The 13,499-nt window shown below is 45.0% G+C and overlaps 1 protein-coding gene across 6 annotated transcripts in view; it reads left to right on the top strand.

Moving 5' to 3' along the window:
* The window catches only part of DNAJC6 (DnaJ heat shock protein family (Hsp40) member C6), a 139,168-nt gene that overhangs the window by 54,559 nt on the left and 71,110 nt on the right, over window positions 1–13,499 (top strand). For all 6 annotated transcript variants that reach the window (XM_089687958.1, XM_089687959.1, XM_089687956.1 and 3 more), the window contains 2 exons: window positions 1,320–1,369; window positions 7,006–7,154. In XM_089687958.1, the coding sequence (XP_089544084.1) occupies window positions 1,320–1,369; window positions 7,006–7,154 (199 nt within the window). The remainder of the gene's footprint in view (window positions 1–1,319; window positions 1,370–7,005; window positions 7,155–13,499) is intronic.

Here is a 13,499-nt window from a genome sequence, read left to right as displayed (position 1 = left end):
ATTTATTTTCAGATTTTACACAATGTATTCATTTATTTGTCACCATTTTTATATGGATGGGATTTGACTAAAGTTTTTTTTCTTTTTTTTACTAATATTGATGCTGATTGTATTCCGTTTGTATCAATAGAGATTAATTTGGTGAAGAGCGCTGTTCTAATCGATCAATCATCTTCCAATCGCCTTGGTTTTCAAGGACTAGATAGCTGCTCTTCTTCTTTTTTGTTTTTTTTCTCCTTCCTTGTTTTTGTGTATACATCCAGTGGCGCCGTCCATATTTCAACAATGGCTGTATGGGGCCTCGTGGTTTCTAACCGCAGCCCTGTAGGTTCCCCATCAGGGGCGGACTGACAACTCATGGGGCCCCCCGGACAATAGGGGATCATGGGGCCCCCTGTGTCCTCGCCCACACTCAAACCACTTCCAAAAAAGCCTATGAAAGGTACCAGAGGCATCTCATGGGGCCCCCTACTGACCCTGGGCCCTCGGGCAGTTCCCGAGTGTCCGAATGGTCAGTCCGCCCCTGTTCCCCATCTACTTGCTGAGCAGCTCAGAGATGACACAGTTATGGAAATCCTGGTGTAGAAATGTAGAACGCAGATCCGCCCGTTTTTGCTACATGGTGGTGCATTGCCAAAAGCGGCACATGGTGCGTTCTTTGGGACGTTGCGGGACATCGCCAGACGATTTTTTGTAATGGATTGCTATAACGCAAGAAAAAGCAAAAAATGTGCCTTAAAGCAAATGCGTCCCTGCAACACCCTGCCAAGATGTGGGGGGCTCTTGGGGGAAATCTCTCCAAAGTGAGCACATTTCCACTCTTATGCAGGCCATACATGGTTCAAATTCCGAACGATTTTTCATCCGAAATTCGAAAACGTCATTCGCTCGGTCCGATGGCACCATCAATGATTTCAAAAATCGGCCGACTGAGTCATAAAGTTCACCCCATATAACAGGCGAAACTTCTGTTCCTTCCAGGTCACGGCTCATACGCATATTCTTTTCGGAAAAACGATCGTACAATTTGACCATCATTGAGTCGAAAATCGTTTGTTTTTCACAAATTTTCCAACACGCCCGATCACCGAAAAGGGGAGGAACCACGAAAATCGGCCGGTGCTCATTGACCCACTAACAGAGCGAAAATCGGCCGATTATTCTTAGGTCCAGACGAAAAATCGGTCGAATTTCAACCCATGTATGGCCGGCCTTAGTTTGATGTATGGAAGGTTACTTTATCTTTCCCCAGTACAGGACCAACTAGTTTCTTTCCCAGAGTTTTTGGAATTTTCTCACATTGTCTTTTATTTTTTTAGTTATACGAAAGGAGAGCTGGATATCTCATATATTACCTCAAGGATTATCGGTAAGAAACTTTTTTTTTTTCTTTTTTTTTTGCTTGTTTGTAAAGAATAAAATTTATTTCAAAGTCTTTTCACAGGTCTGTTTCATTTTCAGCAGTCTTGACCATTGCCGTCCACAAAGACCAATAGCAGCGCCTATTGCTCAGATATGCAGCAACCAATCAGATTTAATTGTTCTGTCATGAGGTTAGAAAGAGACGGCTTCACAAGGTACAATCTGATTGGACATCCTCTGTGCAGTCTCCTTTACCATAACTGTGAAGACCTACCCAAAAAATCAGACAGACCCTTGCACTACATGTATGATGGTAGATGTAAATGTGATTGCTCAGATTGAACGGTCAGCTTTAGTCCTCATGCACACGGGATGTTTTTACAGCGGCTGTTTTTGGCTTTTGACGTTTTTTTTTCTACAGCCAGTAAACTCCCCCGGCATGTTATCCTGTGTGTCCATCCCCGGCGTGTTATCCTGCGTGTCCATCCCCGGCGTGTTATCCTATGTGTCCATCCCCGGCGTGTTATCCTATGTGTCCATCCCCGGCATGTTATCCTACGTGTCCATCCCCGGCATGTTATCCTACGTGTCCATCCCCAGCATGTTATCCTACGTGTCCATCCCCGGCATGTTATCCTATGTGTCCATCCCCGGCATGTTACCCTATGTGTCCATCCCCGGCATGTTACCCTATGTGTCCATCCCCAGCGTGTTATCCTATGTGTCCATCCCCGGCATGTTATCCTATGTCTCTATCCCCGGCGTGTTATCCTACGTGTCCATCCCCGGCGTGTTATCCTACGTGTCCATCCCCGGCGTGTTATCCTACGTGTCCATCCCCGGCGTGTTATCCTACGTGTCCATCCCCGGCGTGTTATCCTACGTGTCCATCCCCGGCGTGTTATCCTACGTGTCCATCCCCGGCGTGTTATCCTACGTGTCCATCCCCGGCGTGTTATCCTACGTGTCCATTCCCGGCGTGTTCTCCTACGTGTCCATTCCCGGCGTGTTCTCCTACGTGTCCATCCCCGGCGTGTTCTCCTACGTGTCCATCCCCGGCGTGTTCTCCTACGTGTCCATCCCCGGCATGTTCTCCTACGTGTCCATCCCCGGCATGTTATCATACGTGTCCATCCCCGGCATGTTCTCCTATGTGTCCATCCCCGGCATGTTCTCCTATGTGTCCATCCCCGGCATGTTCTCCTATGTGTCCATCCCCGGCATGTTCTCCTATGTGTCCATCCCCGGCATGTTCTCCTACGTGTCCATCCCCGGCATGTTATCATACGTGTCCATCCCCGGCATGTTCTCCTATGTGTCCATCCCCGGCATGTTCTCCTATGTGTCCATCCCCGCCCCCTCATCTCCTAATTGGCTTACTGGCTGTAGCTGACAATTTTTGGTAAATTGATTGAGAATGTTGCTGGAAATAGGCCCATGCTGTGACTCTCTTTGGATGGATATGTCTCTTTGCTGTATGGATATGTCTCTTTGCCTGGATGGGGATGTCTCTTTGCCTGGATGGGGATGTCTCTTTGTCTGGATTGAGATGTCTATTTGCCTGGATTGGGATGTCTATTTGCCTGGATTGGGATGTCTTTTTGAATATATGGGGATGTCTGTTTGCTGAATCTATGGAGTGTCTCTTTTCTGGATTAGGCCATCCCTTCATTGTACTGCATTGCTTTTTTATTAACACATTCCATACAAAGTACTTGTATAGCCTCCCCAATTTATACAGTACATGATTCACTGTACTCTAAAGGGGGTGGTTCTAGGAGTGGGTCGGGGGCGGAGACAAGAATGACCTAGAGGAGGGGGGCGAGTTCCTTCACCTTTGAATATATGGGGCTGTCTCTGGATTAGGTTGTCTCTATACTGAATATATGGAGCTGTCTCCATGTTGAATATATGGAGCTGTCTCTTTGCTGAATATGTGGGGCTGTCTCTTTACTGGATTGGGTCATCTCTTTGCTGAACTTATCGGGATGTCTGTTTGCTGAAAATGTGGGACTGTCTTTTTGCTGGATTGGGCCATCTCTTTGAATATATGGGGATGTCTGTTTGCTCAATATATGGGGATGTTTCTTTACTGGATTGGGCCATCTCTCATTTTACATTGCTTTTTATTAACAAATTCCATACAAATTACTTGTCTAGCCCCCTAAATTATATGTGGTTCCCTGTTCTCTAAAGGGGGCTGTTCTAGAGGTGGGTAGGGGGCAGAGACAAATGTGACCTAGAGGAGGGGGGTGATTTCCTTCACCTTTGAATATATGTCGCTGTCTCTTTGCTGGAATGGGTTGTCTCTATGCTGAATATATGGGGCTGTCTGTTTGCTCAATATATGGGGCTGTCTCTTTACTGTTTTGGGCCATCCCTTCGTTTTACTGCATTGCCTTTTATTAACAAATTCCATACAAATTAGTTGTATAGCCCTCCAAATTATACATTGTTCCTTGTTCTCTAAAGGGGGCGGTTCCAGGAGAGGTAGGGGCAGAGACAATTATGACCTAAAGGAGGGAGGGTGAGTTCCTATGCCTCTTCTCTGAGGAAAAAAAAAAGCCCTGATTTACATATTACACCCATAGGGTGTAATATGTTCAGCATTCACCCCCTCTCCCCAGATTCCCCCCACCCTGTCACACATGTGAATAAATAGACTACAAGTACTGTCAGTCACTGTGGATGACGGCTTGTAGTTCTCAATGAACTGCGGGGGCACTGGTGAGCTCTCTCGTAGTTCATTGCTCTTCCTGCTCTCCAGTAACTGTCTGCATGTATGAGGTACAGGCAGACAGCTGTCCTGCAGAAGCATGACATAGCACCTATAATCTGCTGATCGTGGGTGCAATACTTTACAGGCTTCTTAGAAAAAATATGATAAATGTAGTTTTTTTTATTTGCAAAAAAATGTGCATTTGTTACTTTTTTTCAACAGGTGAACTTATCCTTTAAAATAATTGAGCAAGCAGAAAGGTCCTGTCACTTTCTTCTCTGGTTTGAAAATGCATCTGAATTTGAAGCAAACCTGTAGCATGGCCATACACAATCAATGTAGAATGTAGTTGGCTGGAAGGCATTGTAAAGTAACAGCCACGATCTGCAGAGAGAGCTGTAATAATACATCAGTGCACACCAGGGGCGGACTGACAACTCATGGGGCCCCCGGGGATTATGGGGCCCCTATGTCCTTGCCCAAACTCAGAAAAGCCTATGAAAAAGGTACCGGGGCATCTCATGGGGCCCCCTACTGACCCGGGCCCTTGGGTAGTGCCCGGGTTTCCAAATGGTCAGTCCGCCCCTGTCGCACACTTTACCATGCCTTCTAGCTATATTATTGTTATTTTATTGTGTACAGATGTGCCACAGATTTCTATCTAGTTCAGCTATCTGCCACACTTTTAGCCCGGGTTCACATATGTGCGGTGCGGTACATCGCATGTGATTCGCACAGGAACCGCACCGTATTCCTGTGCGAATCACATGCGCTTTGTGTGCGGTGCGATCGGAGCCGTACATTTTGTATGGCTCTAATTGCACCGCACCAAAAACACGCAGGACTCTTTTTTGGGTCCGCACTAGAATCGGATCACATGGGTATTCACACCAATGCGATCCGATTCTGCACATTGCACCACGTTTTGCGGACCGCTTTCAGGGTGTTGTTAACTTAACATACACACCCGTAGCGGTTCGCATGAATGGGGTGCGATTCTGATGCGGTGCAGAATTAGCTGCGAATTCCGCACCGCATCAGTGTGAACCCGGGCTAAAGGTTCATTTTTTTACATTTTATTTTGTAAGTCTATACTTACCTGCTGTGTGCAGTGGTTTTGCACAGAGCAGCCCAGATCCTCCTTTTCTCAGGTCCCCCACTGGCTCTCCTGGCCCCTCCCTCCTGTCAGGTGCCCCCACAGTAAGCGGCTTGCTGTGGGGGCACCCTCTGTTCCGTGTGTCCATGGAATTCCGCACTGCATCAGTGTGAACCAGGACTAAAGGTTTATTTATTTTTTTTTACATTTTATTTTGTAAAATAACAAACATGTCTATACTTACCTGCTGTGTGTAGTGGTTTTGCACAGAGCAGCCCGGATCCTCCTCTTCTCGGGTCCCCCGCCGGCTCTCCTGGCCCCTCCCTCCTGTCAGGTGCCCCCACAGTAAGCAGTTTGCTATGGGACCACCCGCTGTTCCGTGTGTCCACGGAATTCCGCACCGCAACAGTGTGAACCAGAGCTCATAGTAGTCAGGGAATTCCTATAAAGGTGAATGGGGTCTGAAAGATGCAGCAACACTGAGAATTAGGTCCCTTTCACACGGGGCGGACCAGTCAGTGGATCTGCTGACTGATCCCCACTGAATCAGCGGATGACAGGTCCGTGTCCACTCCGTTTATGCAGAGACACAAACAAAGCCCTCTGTCCTGTATGGGTTGTCGGATGGAAACAGTCCACCTGTCCGTTTCCATTCAACCAGTGCCGTCCCGAGGCAGGTGTGGGGAGTGTGCGTTTCACCGGGTGACACCTACCGCACAGGGTGACACCGGACCCGCTCCACGAAAAGGTAAGTTGTAAAGAAAGCCGACTATCTCCGCAGGATGGATCGGATCTGCGGATTGGGGAGCATAATGGATCAGACTCCAATCTTATGCTTAATCCGCAGATCTGAACCATCCTGCGGGGATTGTCGGCATTCAACCTATACGGGGTGACACCGGACCTGCTCTACGAAAAGGTAAGTTGTAAAGAAAGCCGACGATCCCCGCAAGATAAATCGGATCTGCGGATTGGGGAGCATAAAGGATCGGAGTCGGCTTGCTTTACAACTTACCTTTTGGTGGAGCGGGTCCGGTGTCACCCCATGCGGTAGGTGTCACCCAGTGCGGCACGCACCCCCTGCACCTGCCTAGGGACGCCACTGCCTGTAGGTACAAGTGTCCAGTGGGATTTCTCCCCAATCCGCAGATCCGATCCATCCTGTGGGGATCATCCGCATTCAACCTATACGGGGTGACACCGGACCCGCACCACGAAAAGGTAAGTTGTAAAGAAAGCCGATGATCCCCGCAGGATGGATCGGATCTGCGGATTGGGGAGCATAATGGATCGGAGTCCGATCCATTATGCTCAATCCTCAGATCCGATCCATCCTGCGAGGATCGTCGGAGGGGGTGTCACCAAGTGTTATCACACCGGTTGACACCAACCCTAGGGACACCCCTGCATCCGACTGTCATTCGATCCAATCAGCCAGACGGATGGGGATCCGTCTGTTTTTAGTAGGCAGGATCAGATCGGATGCAGGTGGGTCCATGTCCGTTTACACCCACCGCTCCATAAAGAGCAATGGAGAGCCCGATCGGGTCGACTTGAAAAACGGACGGGCGGACCTGATCTGTGAAAGGGGCCTTAGGAAAATGGGCAATAAGGACAGGAACTGCAACTTAGACAATTACATTGCTGCAAATCCGTCATTAATGGGGGGAACAAACGTGAAATTGCCCATTTATGTTTTTGTTTTATTCATCTCGGGGTAAATGATTGGCGGGATAGGATTGGTTTTTGTAGGGGGGTTGAATCGCTAACAGAAAAGCCCAATACATTCCTGATCGTTGCCACTAAAAGAATTGTGCTTCCTTCCCAGTGATGTCGTTTCCAGCAGAGGGCGTGGAGCTGGGATTCAGGAACCATATTGAAGACGTCCGCTCATTCCTCGATTCCAGACATCTGGACCACTACACAGTGTTCAATCTATCACCCAAGTCTTACCGCAGTGCCAAGTTCCACAACCGGGTGCGTCATTGCCGTCTATGGCGTCACACAGATCTGCGTCATCTCAAAAGATTGTTTTTTTTTTAGATCACAGCAACATAATGGGGGGAGATTTACTAAAACTGGTGCAATCAGAATCTGGTGCAGATGTGCATTGGAGCAAATCAGCTTCTAACTTCAGCTTGTTCAGTTAGGCCGGCCATACATTATACAATTTTTTGAGATTTTTGGTTTAGATTTACCAAAAACCATAAACCCCAAAAACGCTACGCTCAGATATGAACGGAGCCTTATACATGCAACAGTTGTCCATTATTGGTCAAAGCCAAAGTAGCATCCAAGTTGCACCCATCCAAAGTTGTGTCAAGATTGCGTCAAGGTTGCACTCCAAAATCATGCAACTTTGGAGTCACACAGGTGTAAATGGAGCCTAAGGCTGGCCATACACTATTCAATTTTCTTGAGATTTTTGGTTTAGATTTACCAAAAACCACATAATAGGAGGTCAAACCTAACACTTTCAATTGCATCCAATCAGGCAGGCTCTTGCACTACATAATTGAAGGTAAATCTAAAGGAAATTGGGCAGAAATTAGACAGAAAATTGTATAGTGTATGGCCAGCTTAATTCAGGCCATAGACGGGTCGAAAATCGGCCAATTTTTCGGCTGGAAAAAAAATCGGCCGATTTTTGCACCGTCAGTGGGTTAAGCGGTCGGCTGTTTTTCGGGGTTTTGGCACATTTTTTTTTATCGGTCAAGTTGGAAAATTTGCGGCTGATTTTGACGATCGACCGATTTTCCTGGCAATGATGGGCAAATCAGCCAATCGTTTTACCGATAAAAAATCTACACATGAGCCGTGACCTGCAAGAAGAAAAAGAAGAAGAAGAAGAAAAAGAAGAAGAAGAAGGTTTCCAGTCTGCTATTATATTTGACATGAAAAAGTATTGCGGTTGCAACAATGTATCTATTTGTATCTGTTTAAAAACATTTGTTTCTGAAATGGATACATTGTTGCAACCGCAATACTTTTTCATGTCAAATATAATAGCGGAGCTCTCTTCAAAGGGACAGACGTAATTAAATGCCGGCCGTAGACGGGACGAAAATCGGCCAATTTTTTTTACCATTGGTGGTAACGTCGGCCGATCAAACAACCGATTTTTCGTTTTTTTTTTATAAAAAAAACGGCTGGTTTTTGACCTGTCTATGGCCTGCATTAGGATTTGACAATACAACCTGGAAGCCGATTGGTTTCTCTGCAGAGCTGCACCAGATTTTGCATCAGGCAGTTTTAGTAAAATGTGTTGTTTTTTTTTGTGTTTTTTTTGCTATTTATATAGTTATTACTACTACACCGTTCTTTACTTAGACTTTACTGGATCTTACGGCAGTCTTTGTGGAAAAACAAATGAAATTTCCCTGTTGCTAGAAACGCTTTGGGGTCCGCGTGTGTGTGTGTGTGTGTATGTATATAAAAAACTTGCAAATGTCTCATCATTGCCACAAAGGTAACAAAAAATACCCAGATTGTTTGTAAGATGTGTGTAATGTCAGTTTCTATTTGTTACCTTTCGATGGGCGAATTGCCTTTTCATTCAAGCCTAAGAAAAAATACTTCAAGAACATTCGACCTTAACAGTTAAACATTCTACCAATAGAGAAAATAGTCCAACGCCAGGGCTTTCTCTCTGCAGGAGTGCAGGGGAACACAGTTCTTGCACCTCCAGCACTGAATGTATGTAATGGCAAGGGTTGCTGGGGTATGCTGGAACGTGTATTGATGCTGGCTGCTGGGGGGTCTATTGTCCCTGGAGGGGATCTATTTTTGTGGGGGGATCTATTGTTGCCGGTGGGGGGAGTTTTGGTGCTGCAAGGTCAATTGTTGCTGGAAGGGATCTACTGTTGAGGGAGGTGACTACTGTTGCTGACTGCTGGAGGGTCTAATCATGCTGGCTGATGGGAGATTTATTGTTGCTGGGGTCTCTTTTTCCTGTGGTATATCTATTGCTGCTGGTGATCTTTTGTTGCTAGGGGGAACTCTTGTTGCTGCAGGGTCAATTGTTGCTTGGAAGCATCTACTGTTGCGGGAGGTGTCTACTGTTGCTGGCTGTGGTCTATTGTCCCTGGAGGGGATCTATTATTGTGGTGGGATATATTGTTTCTGGTGGGGGAACAATTGTTGCTGCAGGGTCAATTGTTGCTGGGAGGGATATACTGTTGAGGGAGGGGTCTACTGTTGTTGGCTGCTGGGGGTCTATTGTCCCTGGAGGGGATCTATTATTGTGGTGGGATATATTGTTTCAGGTGGGGGAACAATTGTTGCTGCAGAGTCAATTGTTGCTGGGAGGGATATACTGTTAAGGGAGGGGTCTACTGTTGTTGGTTGCTGGAGGGTCTATTCATGCTGGCTGATTGGAGATTTATTGTTGCTGGGGGTCTATTTTTCCTGTGGTATATCTATTGTGGCTGGGGATCTATTGTTGATAGGGGGAATTATTGTTGCTGCAGGATTGATTCTTGCTGGGAAGCATCTACTGTTGAGGGAGGTGTCTACTGTTGCTGGCTGCTGGAGGGTCTATTCTCCCTGGAGGGGTCCTATTGTCCATGCAGGGTCAACTGTTGCTGGGAAGCATCTACTGTTGATTGAAGTGTCTACTGTTGCTGGGGGGAGGGGCTGTGGTCCCTGGAGGAGATATATTGTTGCTGGTGGTGGAACTATTGTTGCTGCAGGATCAGTTGTTGCTGGGAGGGATCTACTGTTGAGGGAGGTGTCTACTGTTGCTAACTGCTGGGAGGGTCTATTGTCCCCGGATGGGATCTATTGTTGTGGGGGAACTATTGTTGCTAGGGGGGACTATTGTTTCTGCAGGGTCAATTGTTGCTGGGAAGCATCTACTGTTGAGGGAAGTGTCTACTGTTGCTGGGGGGAGGGGTCTGTTGTCCCTGGAGGAGATTTATTGTTGCTGGTGGGAGAACTATTCTTGCTGCAGGATCAGTTGTTGCTGGGAGGGATCTACTGTTGAGGGAGGTGTCTACAGTTGCTGGGGGGGTCTATTGTCCCTGGATGGGATCTATTGTTCTGGGGGAACTATTGTTGCTAGGGGGGCTATTGTTTCTGCAGGGTCAATTGTTGCTGGGAGGGATCTACTGTTGAGGGAGGTGTCTACTGTTACTGGCTGCTGGAGGGTCTATTCATGCTGGCTGATGGGAGATTTATTGTTGCTAGGGGTCTATTTTTCCTGTGGTATATCATTAACACTTTCCATATGAATTACTTTTGTAAATATATACTTGGTTCTGTGTTCTGAAAAAGGGGCGGTACTGTGAGGTGGGTAGGAGATAGAACCAAGGGACAGTGCTCAGAGGTGGGTATGGGGGTAGAGATCAGGGCTGACTCTTTTGGGGGGAGTACCTGTACCACTATAGGCTGAGAACATTCAACCAGAAGGGGAAATAATATGATGGAGACCTCAGCACTGTGTACAGTCTATGGAGATTCCTGTGCAAACACCAAACAAAAGGGGCATTTGACTGATTGTACCTGTATGTTCGCACAAAATCCCCATAGACTGTACACAGGACAGGACATGTTATTTTCCCTTCTGGTTGAATGTCCTTAGACTACAGTATTAGACAGTTTTCTCTATCCGTGAATGTTCTTTAACTCTCATGTTCGAATGTCCTTATGGTTATTGTTTCTTAGGCTCAAATAGTAAGGGAATGATACATTCATCAGGACATTGAATAGAACTGACACTACACATGTATTACAAACATTCCAAGCATTATTCTTTACTTTTGCATGAATGACGACACATTTGTAAAGCAAATTTTTTATACATAGACCCCTTTCTGTTGGAGCGTAAATAATATATCTGTGGTCACCCAATGTACCTGAGATCGCTGAAGATGTTCACTATTATCCAAAGAAACATCATATTCCAGTATCATTTTACCTGCAAATTCTTTTACTGAATATGAGAGGCAGAACAGTGTTTTATTCAAAATATTTTCCAGAAAGACAGTCATAGAACATTGAAATGTAACTATTAGTGAGACTGCAGTATTAATGAGTGTTCATGAACTGTCTTCCTTTATCCATTCTTTTTCATTTCTCTTTCTATTCGTTTTCTTTTCCCTTCCTCCTTCCACCTTTTTCTTCCTCTTACTCTTTCTCCTCTTCCCTTCCATTTTCCCCTACCCTTTCATTCTTTTTTTCCCATTTTTCATTTCCCTTCCTCTTCCCTTTCTTCATCTTTCTCTTCCCCTCTAAAATAATTATTTCTTTTTCTCCTATTCCTCCCCCTTTCTTGTTCCTGTTTCCCTTCCTCTTTCCCTTTTACCCTTTTCATTTCTCTTAACTGTTTTCCATTTTCATTTCCCTTTTCCCTTCTTCTTTTCCACTGTTCTTTTTCGTTTCCATTTTCCTTTTGCTTCCCCCCCCCCCTTTAATCATTAGTAACAACTCATCTGGAATATGCAGTTCAATTTTGGGCACCAATTCACAAAAAGAACATTGGGGAACTGGAGAAAGTACAGAGAAGGGCAACCAAACTGATAGGAGGCATGGAGGAGCTCAGCTATGAGGAAAGATTAGAGGAACTAAAATTTTATCTCTCTTGAGAAAAGGAGATTAAGGGGGGGATATGATCACCATGTATAATACATAGGGGGGGATATGATCACCATGTATAATACATAAGGGGGGATATGATCACCATGTATAATACATAAGGGGTGATATGATCTCCATGTATAATACATAGGGGGGGATATGATCACCATGTATAATACATAAGGGGGGATATGATCACCATGTATAATACATAAGGGGGGGATATGATCTCCATATAATACATAAGGGGGATATGATCTCCATATAATACATAAGGGGGATATGATCTCCATGTATCATACATAAGGGGGATATGATCTCCATGTATAATACATAACGGGGGGATATGATCTCCATGTATAATACATAAGGGGGGGGATATGATCTCCATGTATAATACATAAGGGGGGGGATATGATCTCCATGTATAATACATAAGGGGGGATATGATCACCATGTATAATACATAAGGGGGGATATGATCTCCATATAATACATAAGGGGGGGATATGATCTCCATATAATACATAAGGGGGATATGATCTCCATGTATAATACATAAGGGGGGATATGATCTCCATGTATAATACATAAGGGGGGATATGATCTCCATGTATAATACATAAGGGGAATATGATCACCATGTATAATACATAAGGGGGGATATGATCACTATGTATAATACATAAGGGGGGATATGATCACCATGTATAATACATAAGGGGGATATGATCTCCATGTATAATACATAAGGGGGGATATGATCTCCATGTATAATACATAAGGGGGGATATGATCTCCATGTATAATACATAAGGGGGGATATGATCTCCATGTATAATACATAAGGGGGGATATGATCACCATGTATAATACATAGGGGGGGATATGATCACCATGTATAATACATAAGGGGGGATATGATCACCATGTATAATACATAAGGGGGGATATGATCACCATGTATAATACATAGGGGGGGATATGATCACCAGGTATAATACATAAGGGGGGATATGATCACCATGTATAATACATAAGGGGGGGGATATGATCTCCATGTTTAATACATAAGGGGGGGATATGATCACCATGTATAATACATAAGGGGGGATATGATCACCATGTATAATACATAAGGGGGATATGAGCTCCATGTATAATACATAAGGGGGATATGAACTCCATGTATAATACATAAGGGGGGGATATGATCTCCATGTATAATACATAAGGGGGGATATGATCTCCATGTATAATACATAAGGGGGGGACATGATCACCATGTATAATACATAAGGGGGGATATGAACTCCATGTATAATACATAAGGGGGGATATGATCTCCATGTATAATACATAAGGGGGGATATGAACGCCATGTATAATACATAAGGGGGGGATATGATCTCCATGTATAATACATAAGGGGGGATATGATCTCCATGTATAATACATAAGGGGGGGATATGATCTCCATGTATAATACATAAGGGGGGGGGATATGATCACCATGTATAATACATAAGGGGGGGATATGATCTCCATGTATAATACATAAGGGGGGATATGATCTCCATGTATAATACATAAGGGGGGATATGATCACCATGTATAATACATAAGGGGGGATATGATCACCATGTATAATACATAAGGGGGGGGGATATGATCACCATGTATAATACATAAGGGGGGGATATGATCTCCATGTATAATACAAAAGGGGGGGGATATGATCTCCAT

The sequence above is a fragment of the Staurois parvus genome, unplaced genomic scaffold (genome assembly GCF_062004578.1).
Source record: "Staurois parvus isolate SC_StPar_1 unplaced genomic scaffold, SC_StPar_1.0 ptg000441l, whole genome shotgun sequence".
Classification (NCBI taxonomy): Eukaryota; Metazoa; Chordata; class Amphibia; order Anura; family Ranidae; genus Staurois; species Staurois parvus.
Note: the sequence above shows the minus strand (reverse complement) of the source record. Positions and strands in the feature narration are given on the sequence as shown.